The sequence below is a fragment of the Colobus angolensis genome, unplaced genomic scaffold, assembly GCF_000951035.1.
Source record: "Colobus angolensis palliatus isolate OR3802 unplaced genomic scaffold, Cang.pa_1.0 Scaffold56, whole genome shotgun sequence".
In the NCBI taxonomy this organism is placed as follows: domain Eukaryota; kingdom Metazoa; phylum Chordata; class Mammalia; order Primates; family Cercopithecidae; genus Colobus; species Colobus angolensis.
Window position 1 is genome coordinate 5,716,797 of NW_012119154.1, and position 12,986 is coordinate 5,729,782.

Sequence of the window (12,986 nt, forward strand, 5' to 3'; positions counted from 1 at the left end):
GAAACACTGGCCTTCAGCACCTCAGCTGTCGTCACAGGGAGGACCACACCCGAGTCACTCACCTGTTATGAGGGCCAAGTGAGATAACATGAGACACATGAGAATACTGTGACGCCTTAGGAAGATAGGAAGGGTAATGATGATGATGGCAAATCTCAGACCTGAATTCAGAAGCTGCTCTATTTGTTCCACACAGGCCAGGGCTGGGCTGTCAAGGCTCAGCTAACTTCCCCTTCCCTGGCTTGTATGTGGGGAACTTCCCCATTCCCAGTGGAATCCCAGATACCAAGTCTTGATTGCTCATTTAGTAATTTGATAAATATTAACCAGGTGGCTGTGTGTCAGGCTCTTTGACAGGTACTGGGGACCCAGAGACTATACTACAGAGTCGAGTCACTCTCATGGGTCAGTGTGGCCTCTGAGAGCCAGGCAGGAGGCCACAAAGTCCACCCTGAGCACAAGAACTATGAGAGAGACATTTATACTGGAGGCAAAGGTGGCCTGCACACAGCTATTCCCTGAGTTCCCTAAGATGTAATTGCCTGATCCCAAGAGGGTCAGGAAATACCCTAGACACCTGTCCTGTCCTAGCCTGGGCGGCGCCATTGTTTCCTTGATGAGATGTTCTCTCCTCTTGTGGAGGGTGAGCTCCCTGAGAGGAGCCTGTCTCTTGACACCTTTGCATTCCCCAAAGCACCTGGCGGGGCATCTCGCAGAGTGGGAGCTTAACAAATGCTTGCTGAATAATGCACTAAAAATATGTGTTAGAAAAACTTATTTGGGCTACACATCTGGACACAGGAGTAATCAACAGAGGTGACAGCCAGTGCCCCGAGGGAAAAGGTTTCCTACAAGTGAAGAGTTTGCCACGGACTAACCATCCAAACCCATAAAACAGGGCAGAACAGAGGCTCAGCTGGCTTTGCTGGCAAAGGAGTGCCTTCAGTGAGCTCGGTGGTCTTTTTAAGCAGAGGAAGAGCATGGTGGAGAGGCTTCCTCTTCCTGTTTCTTTCTATAGGATGACCAAACTCAAATACAGGGGAAAGGTTCTGTTTGCAAAGCTCCATTTTCTCATCACCTACAGAGGAAAACAGCTCTTCAAAATAGCTCAACTACTTCTTCTTTTTTTTTTTGAGACAAGGTCTCACTTTGTCACCCAGACTAGAGTGCAGTGGCATGATCATAGGTTATTTTAATCCCCAGCTTCTGGGCTCAAGCAATCCTCCTGCCTCAGCCTCCTGAGTAGCTGAGACCACAGGTGCACGTCACTACACCTGGCTAAGTTTTTTTTCGTAGAGGTCTCACTATTTCACCCAGGCTGGTCTTCAACTCCTGGCCTCAAGTGATCCTCCTGCTTTGGCTTCCCAAAGTGCTGAGATTACAGGTGTGAGCCACTGTACTGGGCTTCAACTTCTAAGTTGTCACCCCTTGAACCTTAGTCTTGACAGCGTGGTTTGTCCTACCTTAAAATCGTTGATATATGCGCCATAGTTCACACGTCCCATATTCTCTACCAGAAGGTCCAGAGTGGCTCCAGCTTTCCCTGTTATGTTCAGAGTGATCACCCTGTTTCGCTCAAGGACTCCCTGGGGAATCTGTGGGGTTCAAGACCAAACGACAATTGAATTGAGGGTAAGAAGGTCAGCAAGGAGAGGCAGCATGCTCAGATAATTTAGCACTCATTTTCTTGCCTTGAAGTGTCACCAGACTTGGAAAGAAATGGTTTGATAGCATCTTAGCCCAAATTACTGGCCAGGTCGGAAAGTTCCCCCAATCACTGCTTCCTGTTTAGGAAAATTGCCAGACACAGCTGAGAGCATGGAATGGTCTAAGCTAGTTTCCTTTGCCCTGGAATGTTTTATTGCCATCTACTTTTAGTGGAAACAAGAGGGAGACAAATTCCAGGGGAGGATTCTTATTAGAGGAGCTGCTTCGTGTTCTGACAGCACAAAAGTCACTCACAAAAAAATTGCTTCTGAACAACATGGAGAGATAAGACAAAATCAGATAAACGAGATAAAATCAGAGAGTTAGGTGGAGTATTCTCACCTCAAAATACTTGACATGATGCATTAACCACGAAAATTATATAATAGAATGAGGAAAAACAACAGGTATTTTATCAGCAACATATTCCTAACTTTTTTAAAGGTTAGAGTTTTTAAATTGACCTTGCAATGATCGTAATTCACTACGACAACACCAAAGTTAGAAGCGAAGAAACAGTTACCATGAAAAGAGTAGACTGTCTTAGTAATCTGCTCCCACTGAAATGAAAGCTGTTGATTACAGGAGAATGGGAAATATTTTAAAATCTTCTGAACAAATTTTCTTGGTGAGGAAAATCTTTTCCTATGTTCCTTCCTGTGACCATTTCAGTGAGAGGACTGGAAGTCCTGAAATGCATCTGCTTTTGTTATGAAACACGGTTCTTTGTGCATTTCAGTAATAATTGTCACGAGCAGTCCTTCAGAATATAATTTCTCATGTAGGATAAAGGCACGAAGTTCAACAAACTTTGTACAGTGGCAGGTACAAAATTGAACTGAAAATGGACCCCACCCTTAAGGAGCAAAGAAGGTACAGGCAATATCAGTCAGAGAAGGGCGACCTTGGTTGGGGAGACCCAGAAGGCTTCTGAGAGGGTGGGGTGTCAAGCACAGCCCTCTGGGTTAAGATGGCGGGTAGGGTGGATTCCAGCAAATGGCACATGCATGAGGCCTCACAGCAAGCAAGAGGCACAGCTCAGGGTCACCAAGAAGAAGGGTAGAGCCCAGTGTGGCGGCTCATTCCTGTAATCCTAGCAATTTGGGAGGCTGAGGCAGAAGGATCACTTGAGCTCAGGAGTTCAAGACCAGCCTGGGCAACATAGTGGGACCCTGTCTCTACAAAAATATCAAAACATTAGCCAGGCAAGGTGGTGCAACCCTGTAGTCTCAGCTACTTGGGACGCCGAGGTAGGAGGATCACGTGGGCCTGGGAAGTTGAGGCTGCAGTGAGCTGTAATCACACCACCATACTCCAGGCTGGGCAACAGAGCAAAAATCTGTCTAAAAAAAAAAAAAAAAAAGATGATGGGTGGAGCCTGAGGTTGAAGAGGTGAGCAAAGACCCCAAATACTGTGTTAACAAGTGCAGGCTGCTCATCCCCACCCTCACCGGGACAAAACACACAGTTCAGAGACGATTCTTACCCCATCCACAGCAACATACGCTCGATCGTGGACTCCATTGAAGGGTGAAGAGAGAGGCGTTGGGTTGCTGCAATCTTGAGGAAGTGTTGTCCGGTACAGCACAAACCCATAATACTGGTTAGAAAAGGATTTAAGAAAAATACATCACTATTGCCATTCGTTTAGAGAACTTGGTTACCTTAGTCCTGTATGAAAGCGATGTTTTGGAAACCATAAGGAATGAAAATCTTCCCCCACCTCCAGAAAAACATAAACTTGAAAAAGGAAACTGGCTTACATTTTTAGCACATCAAAGATCTATCATAATAGTAAACTGCAAGGAACTGTGAACAGTGTCTTATCAAGCATCCCTTTCCCATAAGAGGAACCTGGACCCTGAATGGATTAAGTCACTTGCCCAGGGTCATACACGGGATTGTATCATACATAGCAAAAGTTATGGATGTTAGCTCCAAAAACAAAACTAAGGAAAACCAACAGCAACAACAAAAAAAAAACAAGGTAAACAAAACAGCAAAGCCAAGAGATGAAGTTCTGCTCAGCAAAACTGCCTCCAGGTTCTTGGGCTAAATCTGCTTGAACATACAAAACCAAAGGCAATGAGCTGGGTGCAGTGGCATTCACCGGTAGTCTCAGCTATTTGGGGGGCTGAACTGGGAGGATCTCTTGAGCCCAGGAGTTCGAGGCTAGTCTGCGTAACATAGTAAGACCCCATCTCTAATAATAACAACAACAACAAAGTCCATCAGAACCGTTTTAAGTGGAGGAACAGGGGAAAGAAATAGTTAAGAGACTAGATTGTAACCGACCACTAAATCAGAAAATGTTTTTAGATGCTGATATCCCTGGTCCAAAAGAAAAGCCTTAAACAATCAGCCTCAGCAGTAACGGAATTATTCACAGATTATAGTTATTGACATAATAATCCACAGAATTATAGTTATTGACTTTGCTTATTTACTTCCTGCTGTGGACATTATTAGCAAGGCTGAGCTGGGACAAAATCCTGAGTTATGGAAGAGAATGCAAAGAGAGATCCAGCATGGAACAGAGAAAAGCTTCCCTACTTCTAGGGACCAGAAAGAAAGAAAGTAAACTTCAGGCAAGTGGAAAGGTGACTGGGAGGAGCTGAGGAAAGCATTAATCCACCTTCCTGTGTTGCAAGAATGAGCTGAGCACAAGAAATGCTACTAAGACCACACAAACCTTCTAGCACAAGAACACCTCCCGCCCAGACTCCACACCTCCATCTCCTTTTTGTTTATTTATTTACTTATTTTGAAAACTAGCTGAAGTGGTAAGTTTCCTCAAGGGCTGAGGAAAGCTTTGTCAAGGGCTTCCAGAAGGAGGGGTAGAAGCTGTGATGCTCCCCAGGCAGGTGTGGCTGAGGCTCAGGGGGTCCCTGCAGAGACAGTAGGCTGAGCCCCACTCCCTGAAGTCTGTGCCCTTTGGGGATTTTTGCTGGAAACAGATATTCTGTGGACTTGCCCCAGATCTGAAATAGCCAGGGCCCAGGAAGCCCCACCCAATCTGAGACCACTGCCTTGGCCAAAGATCAGAAAGCAGAAGGGGTCTGAGAAAGAACAATGGCTGCACGTGTTCATATATAACCTGAAACTCCCTCCCCAGGCTCCACGTGCTCTTGGATCATTGTCTGAAGTGCTCAACAGCCCTGCGAAGTGCAGGTAAGTTCCATTTATAGATGTGGGTGCTAGGACTGCAGAGTACCCTATACAATGTTCATAAAACAGTGAATGTGTGTGTGTGGGGGGACTTAATTATTCATTTTATTACAAAATAGAATTGTTGGAATAAAATCACAGGTGTAAAAATAGCAACTGATGGCAAACTTCACTAAACTAAGATTAGATATGCTGTTATTATTTTGCCTTACCGTTCAGACTCCTTCCAGAAGGTGATCGCCACAGAAAATCAGAAAGGAGGACATGGATAACCTTCTATTTCAAAACATGGGGCTGAGATCCTAAGTGATGAAGCTTAACATTGCAGTGAAGGGACAAGCTGGTTTCACGGGCATCCCGCTATCATTCCCTAAGGACATATCACCTTCGTTGTGTTCATGCCCAAAATGTTTTACTGAATCTAATTAGCGAGGCAAAGTCTGCAAACACCCTGACCTTTTCAAAAATGTCCATGTCATGAGAGAGAGACTTGGGAACAGTTTCAGACAGAAGAAGACTAAGGAGAATATAACTAATGGCAATGTGTGATTATGGATTGGAAACTGGATTGAGAAAAGATTAAGCTGTAAAGGACATTATTGCAATGACCAGGAACACTTGACTATAGGATTTATATTAGATTATAGGATTGCATCAATATTAAATTTCTTATGTGTGATCATTGTATTGTTGTCCTGTAGAATAATGTTCTTTTTCTTAAAACATGTATGCTGTAGTATTTAAATGTGGAGTGACATGGTGCTGACAATTCAAATGGTTAGAAAAAGAAAAGCAGTTGACTACATACACATGGAGAGAAAAAGGCAAGTAAAGCACTGTTGACAATTGGTGAATCTAGGTAAAAAGTATATGGGTGTTTATTGTACTATTCTTGCAACATTTTTTGGATTTAAAAAATTTTCCAAAACAAAATGCTGGGAAAAATAAAAAAAAAATAAAGACGAGGCAGTGTCTGGATATCAAACACACACATATACAAACACTAAAAAAAAAAAAAAAAGATGTGCTCTGTTCTCTTTAAAAGCAGGAAAAAGAATCTCAAAGAACCCAGTCTACCAAAAAACACAGTCCTTATGCCATTGAGCTAAGAACAGACAAATAATTAAACTGTCTGTTTTGAGTATTAAAACAGTGATCGGGCCGGGCACGGTGGCTCAAGCCTGTAATCCCAGCACTTTGGGAGGCCGAGACAGGCGGATCACGAGGTCAGGAGATCGAGAAAACCCCGTCTCTACTAAAAAAAAAAAAATACAAAAAACTAGCCGGGCGAGGTGGCGGGCGCCTGTAGTCCCAGCTACTCGGGAGGCTGAGGCAGGAGAATGGCGTGAACCCGAAAGGCGGAGCTTGCAGTGGGCTGAGATCCGGCCACTGCACTCCAGTTTGGGCAACAGAGCGAGACACCGTCTCAAAAAAAAAAAAAAACAAAAAACAGTGATCTTCCACTGATGCCTAGTAATAAAGATTAATTAGATTGGTCAGTGAACTCAATTTATAACTTGTACAGAATTATGGTGAAGCAGGTTGGGCTACCTCCTGTATGAGTGAGAAGTGGGGCAAAAAATATAGGCAGGATCAGCCCACCGTGCAGCCCTTCAAGCTAAAGAGAGCCTGGAAATTCTTGGTTCATTTACCTGGGATCTGATGCATTTGCTTACCATTTTGGCCCCTGAACTCAGAACGGGCACTGCAAGGCAGTGCAGAAAGCACATTTTTGCAAATAGAAAACTGGCGAGGCATTACCTTTGAAGGCCTACCTGTTTCACCTGGATAAATGTCAAGGGATAAAGGCTTTTGATGGGCCCAGAGGGGCACAGAATGTCCAGAGCTGCTCCCACTGTCTTTAACTGAAAAGAAACAAAAGCAGCATTCACACACTGCACCCCTCACTGGTCATCAGGGTAGAGAGTAGCGTCACTTCCTAACTATCAAAGATATCAGTGGGTTTGACCAAACCCCTAAATAAACCTAAATCATTCCGATTCCACTCAATATTGCTTCCCAGTCTCCTTCAGTCCTCTCCATCTACTCCCTAACTCCTGAAGAAAACTATGATGATGGTAGTCTTCAAACATACCTATTCAGAAATTCAACCTGCTCAGAGACCTATAAAAGGCTCTTAAAATGAATGAAAACCAAGGCTCAGATGCGGCCTTCCTATAAACCCTCTCTGAACACCCCCAAGTGAAATGACTAAGAAGTAAAAGTAGTAACCAGAGGCCAATTACATTCAACTAAGATTAGATACACTATTATTATATCACCTTAATATTTAATACTTCTAGTTACTTCACCCTCCTCTGAAATTGTGTGTGGCATATTTTCCATGCCTGTATCATTTTTCAGTTGTTCATCTTTGTCTTCCTCACCAGACTGTCAGCTCCTTCAGGATAAGATATGTTCCATACTCAGCCCCAATGCCTAGAACATAGTAGACGCCTGGCAACTATTTATTATATTCAATCCAAAGGACTGGTTATTTTGGAACCCAGGATACTTATTCTGATGCGATAACAACAATGATAATAACAGCTACCAGTCATTGCCTGTCTACACACTCCAGATGAGATACAGCGTTTACAGGCACTAGCTCACTGACTACTCACAGCTAACCTGTGGGGCAGGCGCCACTGTCCTCCCCGTGTTGTGGAGACTCAGAGAAGTCCACTTGAGTAATGACAGAGCCAGGATTTGTGGTTAGATTTGGCTCCAAACCCCAGGATTTTCCACGACATAATACTGGTTAGGATTTTTTTTTTCTTTTTTTGAGAGAGACTCACTCTGTCACCCAGGCTGGCAGGCTGGAGCGCAGTGGCGTAATCTTGGCTCACTGCAACCTCCTCCTCCCAGGTTCAAGCGATTCTCCTGCCTCAGCCTCCTGAGCAGGCATGTGCCACGATGCCTGGCTAATTTTTGTATTTGTAGTAGAGATGGGGTTTCACCATGTTGGCCAGGTTGGTCTTGAACTCCTGACTTCAGGTGATCCTCCCGCTTTGGCCTCCCAAAGTGCTGGGATTACAGGTGTGAGCCACCACGCCCAGCCCATTTAGGAATTTCATAAACACTTCCCACAGTTACCTTGCTGATGTGCAGCATTAAGGAAAAAAATCTGATTTACAGTTTCATCAAGCCAGCTATTCATATGGGTGTTTTCCCGCCTGGACGCTAAGAAATTCAACTCACGGTAAAAACCTGTTTTCCATATAACTGTGTTCTACATAAAGTTAATTCAGTTATATGCTGATTTGCTATCTTCAATTGTATAATTTATTTAAAAATAAAAAGTCATTTCTGCTCACATGATTTTCTTTCACGGTAAACAGAATGTGCTTTTGGTACTAAGCTAGCTTTGTTTTAGCAATGTTGTTGTTTTGAACATTTGGAGCTATTTTCTGTTGCATAAAAATAGATTTGTCACGGCTCTGAAACAAACAAACCAAAGTTTTCCTTAAGTAGCTGTAGCAATGAACAGGTAGAAGGTGCTCCCTTTACAAGAGTGACTGAAGTCTGATTAAACTAAAGAAAGATCCCTATCAGAGAGAAAGACCACATTCTTTGTAGAATGTAGCACATGTATCTGACACTAGGTGGAAAATGTTACAAGAACTCAACCAACCAACCATGTCAAAGGGCTTCTTGGATGGAAAAATTACATAATCATGTTTGGCATTTTGCTTGAAGATAAAAACTTATGATACTATTTTAGGATACTGAGATTCTTAAGAAATAGGTAATGGTTCTTTTTTTTTTCTCGTGAGTTAATACATGTAGGAGTTAGGGATTATAAAAGGGGAAAACCTGAAGACACAGATGGTCGAAACAAATTGTCTTTGGCTACGTCACTCCTCTGACTATTAAGTAAAACCTTTCTTCTTTTTCACTTTTCCTAGAATACATTGCCCTTAACTCCTATTTATGACTGATTTCTAGCTTTTTCTCCAGTGTCCCCATTTAACATATAAACCACAGAACATAAAAATTAGGACACAACTTTGAGATGGAGGGAAGTATATAATTTAGGGCAGAGATCTATCAAAATGCCTGTGATTTTGCGGAACTCCTAAAAAAAGGTAAATTATGACAAAGAGCCTTGACAGCCAGAACAATGAGGTGGCATGTTATTTCCACAAAGGCACTTGACACTGTTTATACCACTGATAAAGGAACCAAGATGACCCAAATGATCCAAGAATGCCTATTACTCCCACCTGTGTCCCATCTGCTCATCCTGTCAACAAGCGTAAGTATGTTCTCACCGCTCTCTCCCCCTTTTCCCAGAAACATTGTTTACCCCATTAGGCTCGCAGAAAACAAATTCTCAGAAAAATAACGAGCCAATTCCTCCAGCACAGCACTTTCACTCACTGCTACTAAATTCCACTTTCTCACTCCCATCTCTCACTTTCAAAGTTTCTGTTATTTTTTTCTTACCTTTTCCAGAGAGACCTTCCCATATGCAAACTTTGGTGTAGATGGAGGGATAGGACCTTCTGGTACTTTTTCAAACTATAAACCAGAGTAGAAAAAGAGAGAAAAGAAAAAAAGCTGTTAAACCTTCAGAAACATATTCAAAAATTTATTTTTTGAAAGGAAGGTCAGGCCGGGCGCGGTGGCTCAAGCCTGTAATCTCAGCACTTTGGGAGGCCGAGACGGGCGGATCACGAGGTCAGGAGATCGAGACCATCCTGGCTAACACGGTGAAGCCCCGTCTCTACCAAAAAATACAAAAAACTAGCCGGGTGAGGTGGCGGGCGCCTGTAGTCCCAGTTACTCGGGAGGCTGAGGCAGGAGAATGGCGTACCCGGGAGGTGGAGCTTGCAGTGAGCTGAGATCCGGCCACTGCACTCCAGCCTGGGTGACAGAGCGAGACTCCGTCTCAAAAAAAAAAAAGGAAGGCCAAAGACTCAACAGTGCCAGAGCTTTTTTTGAAAATCAAAGGAACTAGAGACTTCTTCCAAAGCAGGATCTGGTAAATTTTTTACCTCAAAGTGCATGTCTGTGTTTTAAGCTTCAGGAATATCCAAATAATTATAAACCGAAAGACCTCAAGACAAAAGAGCAAAAACAAGTAGAGAGAATGAGGGTAAACAGCAGAAGGCTAGGGAGCGGGAGGATAAAAGGAAACAGGTACATGACAAACAGACTCTGAAGGGAGATAGCCTATCATAGGAAAAATATTAATCTTATTGCTAAAGTGCTGTATCAGTGTTAAATTTACTGTGGTTATGAGAGAGAATACTTCTCCATATTATTATGAAACATATAATAAAGTATTTAAAGGTAAAGGCCATGATGTATGCAATCCTCCAATGATTTAGAAAACACACACACACACACACACACACACACAAACACAGAGAGAGAGAGAGAGAGAGAGAGAAGAAACAAGCCTATGCACAAGTGATGAAGCAGGTAAAATGTTGACGCAGATGAGTCCAGGTGGAGAATATACAAAAGCTCTTTTTTTTTTTTTTTTTTTTTTGAGCTGGAGTTTCACTCTTGTTGCCCAGGCTGGAGTGCAATGGCACGATCTTGGCTTGCTGCAACCTCTGCCTCCCGGGTTCAAGCGATTCTCCTGCTTGAGCCTCCCGAGTAGCTGGGACTACAAGCATGCACCACCACACCTGGCTAATTTTGTATTTTTAGTAGAGGTGGAGTTTCTCCATGTTGGTCAGGCTGGTCTCGAACTCCTGATCTCAGGTGATCCGCCCACCTTGGTCTCCCAAAGTGCTGGGATTACAGGCATGAGCCAGCGCACCTGACCACAAATGCTCTTTTTTAAAACTACTTTTACTCTTGTAACTTTTCTGAAAGTCTGAAACTATTTTTAAAAATAAATCCCTATTAAATGTTAAATATTATATATGGACATGTACACACGCACACACATATATGTGGATGTATGTATATAATTATGGAGTAAGAGGATCTGGGAGAAAGTCTCACGTCTTAGAAATGTCTGTGGCCATCTGCCTTTTCAAGTAGAGTGTACTGTGAACTCTCAGGATCCTTCTATTTCTTTCTTTCCTTCTTTTTTTTGGTTTCCCTTTCTAAAAGACACAGTGCTGGCAGCATCGCCTCTTTATGGCCTGGAGCAGCTGCTGCCATCACGCTGGCTGTGGCGGAAGGAGGTCGTGGGCAGTGGCGGTGGCAGCAGCTGCAGGGCCAGTAGGGGCAGCGGGGAGGACCCCTGTGCCCCATATCCCCAAGGCAGCTGACTGTGCAGTCCCCAGCCTCACGGGGCCAGGCAGGATCTACTCCCAGGCCTGGAGCCTCTGCTGCTACTGACCCTGGCCCCGCGTCGCTGCTCTTGCCTGCTGCTGCCGTGGAAAGGGTGCAGCAGGGAGGAAGTGGACAGTCCCTGAAGCCCGCCACGATGGGATTGGGCCGAGTCACCTGCTGGCGGGGTAGCAGCGTGGTTGGGCACGGAGGGGCGGACAGAGAAGGTCCCTGAGGTAGAGCTGTGCCTGGGGCAGTGCCACGATCCACGGAGCCAAGCAGGAGCTGGGCGTGGCTGCAGCTACCAAGCTGCAGCTGCAGAGGGAAGCATCTCTGCACTCTCGGGGGCCCGGGAAGGCCCCCGTCCCCCGAAAGGCTAAGAGGCGTCTGCTCTCGCTGCCTAGCCTCTCTCTTCTCCCAGTGCCACTCTGATCTCGAAGCAAGGATGGGGCTGAGTGGCCCACGTGCTGTCGCACGCTGGCTGGGTGTGCAAATGCTCAGGGTAGCACTGATATGCCAGCCTCCTGCCACCTCAGCCCCCTCTGGACTTTGGGCACCAATGAGCACAGGAGGGAGGCCGAGGGGGCGCTGAGGGCAGCTCAGTACTGGCCTGTAGGTGCCCCTTGGCACAAACAGTCTGGGCGCCATGAATGGTGGCAGGAGGTAGGCAGGCTCCTGGGTGGAAGTGGGTGGGTGATGAAGCCCCACCTTCAAGTGGGGGAGGGCTCGAAGCCTGGGGTTCAAGCCACTAGTCTCACGGACCAGAGGGGTAACTGGTGGTGCTTTTCCCTGGACCCGCCAATGGCCGCCCATGGTCCAAGCCGCACTTCCTCCCCACTGAGGCCCTTAACAGCCACAAGCTCAGCAAGACTAGAAAATGGAGACACAAGGTGAGACAATCAGCTGCAGAGAAAAGCTATTCTCTCTGCTGAGAGGATGGAGAGAGGATGGGACAATCTACCCACAGAGAGGCACTACCTTCTTTGCTGAGAGCTGAACACTCGTTGGGACACCCTGGCTATGGAGAGGAGCTACCCACTATGGGTCTCCTCTGAGCTGTTCTATCACTCAATAAAGCTACTCTTCATCTTGCTCACCCTCCACTTGTCTATGTACCTCATTCTTCCTGGATGTAGGACAAGAACTCAAGATCCACTGAATGGTGAGGCTAAAAGAGCCATGACACAAATAGGGCTGAAACATGCACCTTGCTCACCACGTTGTGGGGGAAGAGAAGGAGAGAAGAACTGTGCAGACCTGGGAGCTCCCAGAGCTGGGGCTGTGACTCCCTCTTTGGGGCCCTGTGGTTCCTGGTATCTCCAAGCTTCCGGGCACTACTGCATACCCTGATGCCAGCCAGAGAAGCTGTCTGCAGTGCACCTGGTCCAGCTGCAGCCTTGCAGAGGGCTGGCGCCTGTGCAGGTACCTGGAACTGCTCACCCTGCAGCAGCAGCCAGTGTGCCTGACCGTGCACAGTGGCTCAATCACATGCTTGCTCACACACCCCTTGCTGTTCTATGCCTGACTTGTCCTTGGTAGGTATGGGATCCAGGCAGGAAGCATGAGCCAAGTGCCGCCTGCCGGGCCAAGACAGCAGAACGAGCCCAGTGGGCCCCAGCAAAACTCGGGCAAAGGCGCCACAGGCCACAGAGGTTTCCAGCCAGAAAAGCGACACTCCAAAGATCCTGTAACAATAATAAAAACTAGTAATTTTTAAAAGGAGGAGGACAAGGCCTGGCACGGTGGCTCACGCCTGTAATTCCAGCACTTTGGGAGGCTGAGGTAGGTAGATTGCTTGAGGTCAGGAGTTCAAGACCAGCCTGGCCAACATGGTGAAACCCCATCTCTACTAAAAATACAAAATTAGCCAGGCA

General features: G+C 45.6%; 1 protein-coding gene across 1 annotated transcript in view; it reads right to left on the reverse strand.

Annotated features, from left to right (window-relative positions):
* Positions 1-12,986, reverse strand: part of GLB1 (galactosidase, beta 1) — a 115,434-nt gene that overhangs the window by 22,139 nt on the left and 80,309 nt on the right. Inside the window, 4 exon segments of the mRNA XM_011961551.1 lie at positions 1,464-1,595; positions 3,194-3,307; positions 6,651-6,740; positions 9,325-9,399. Coding sequence (XP_011816941.1) covers positions 1,464-1,595; positions 3,194-3,307; positions 6,651-6,740; positions 9,325-9,399 — 411 coding nt within the window.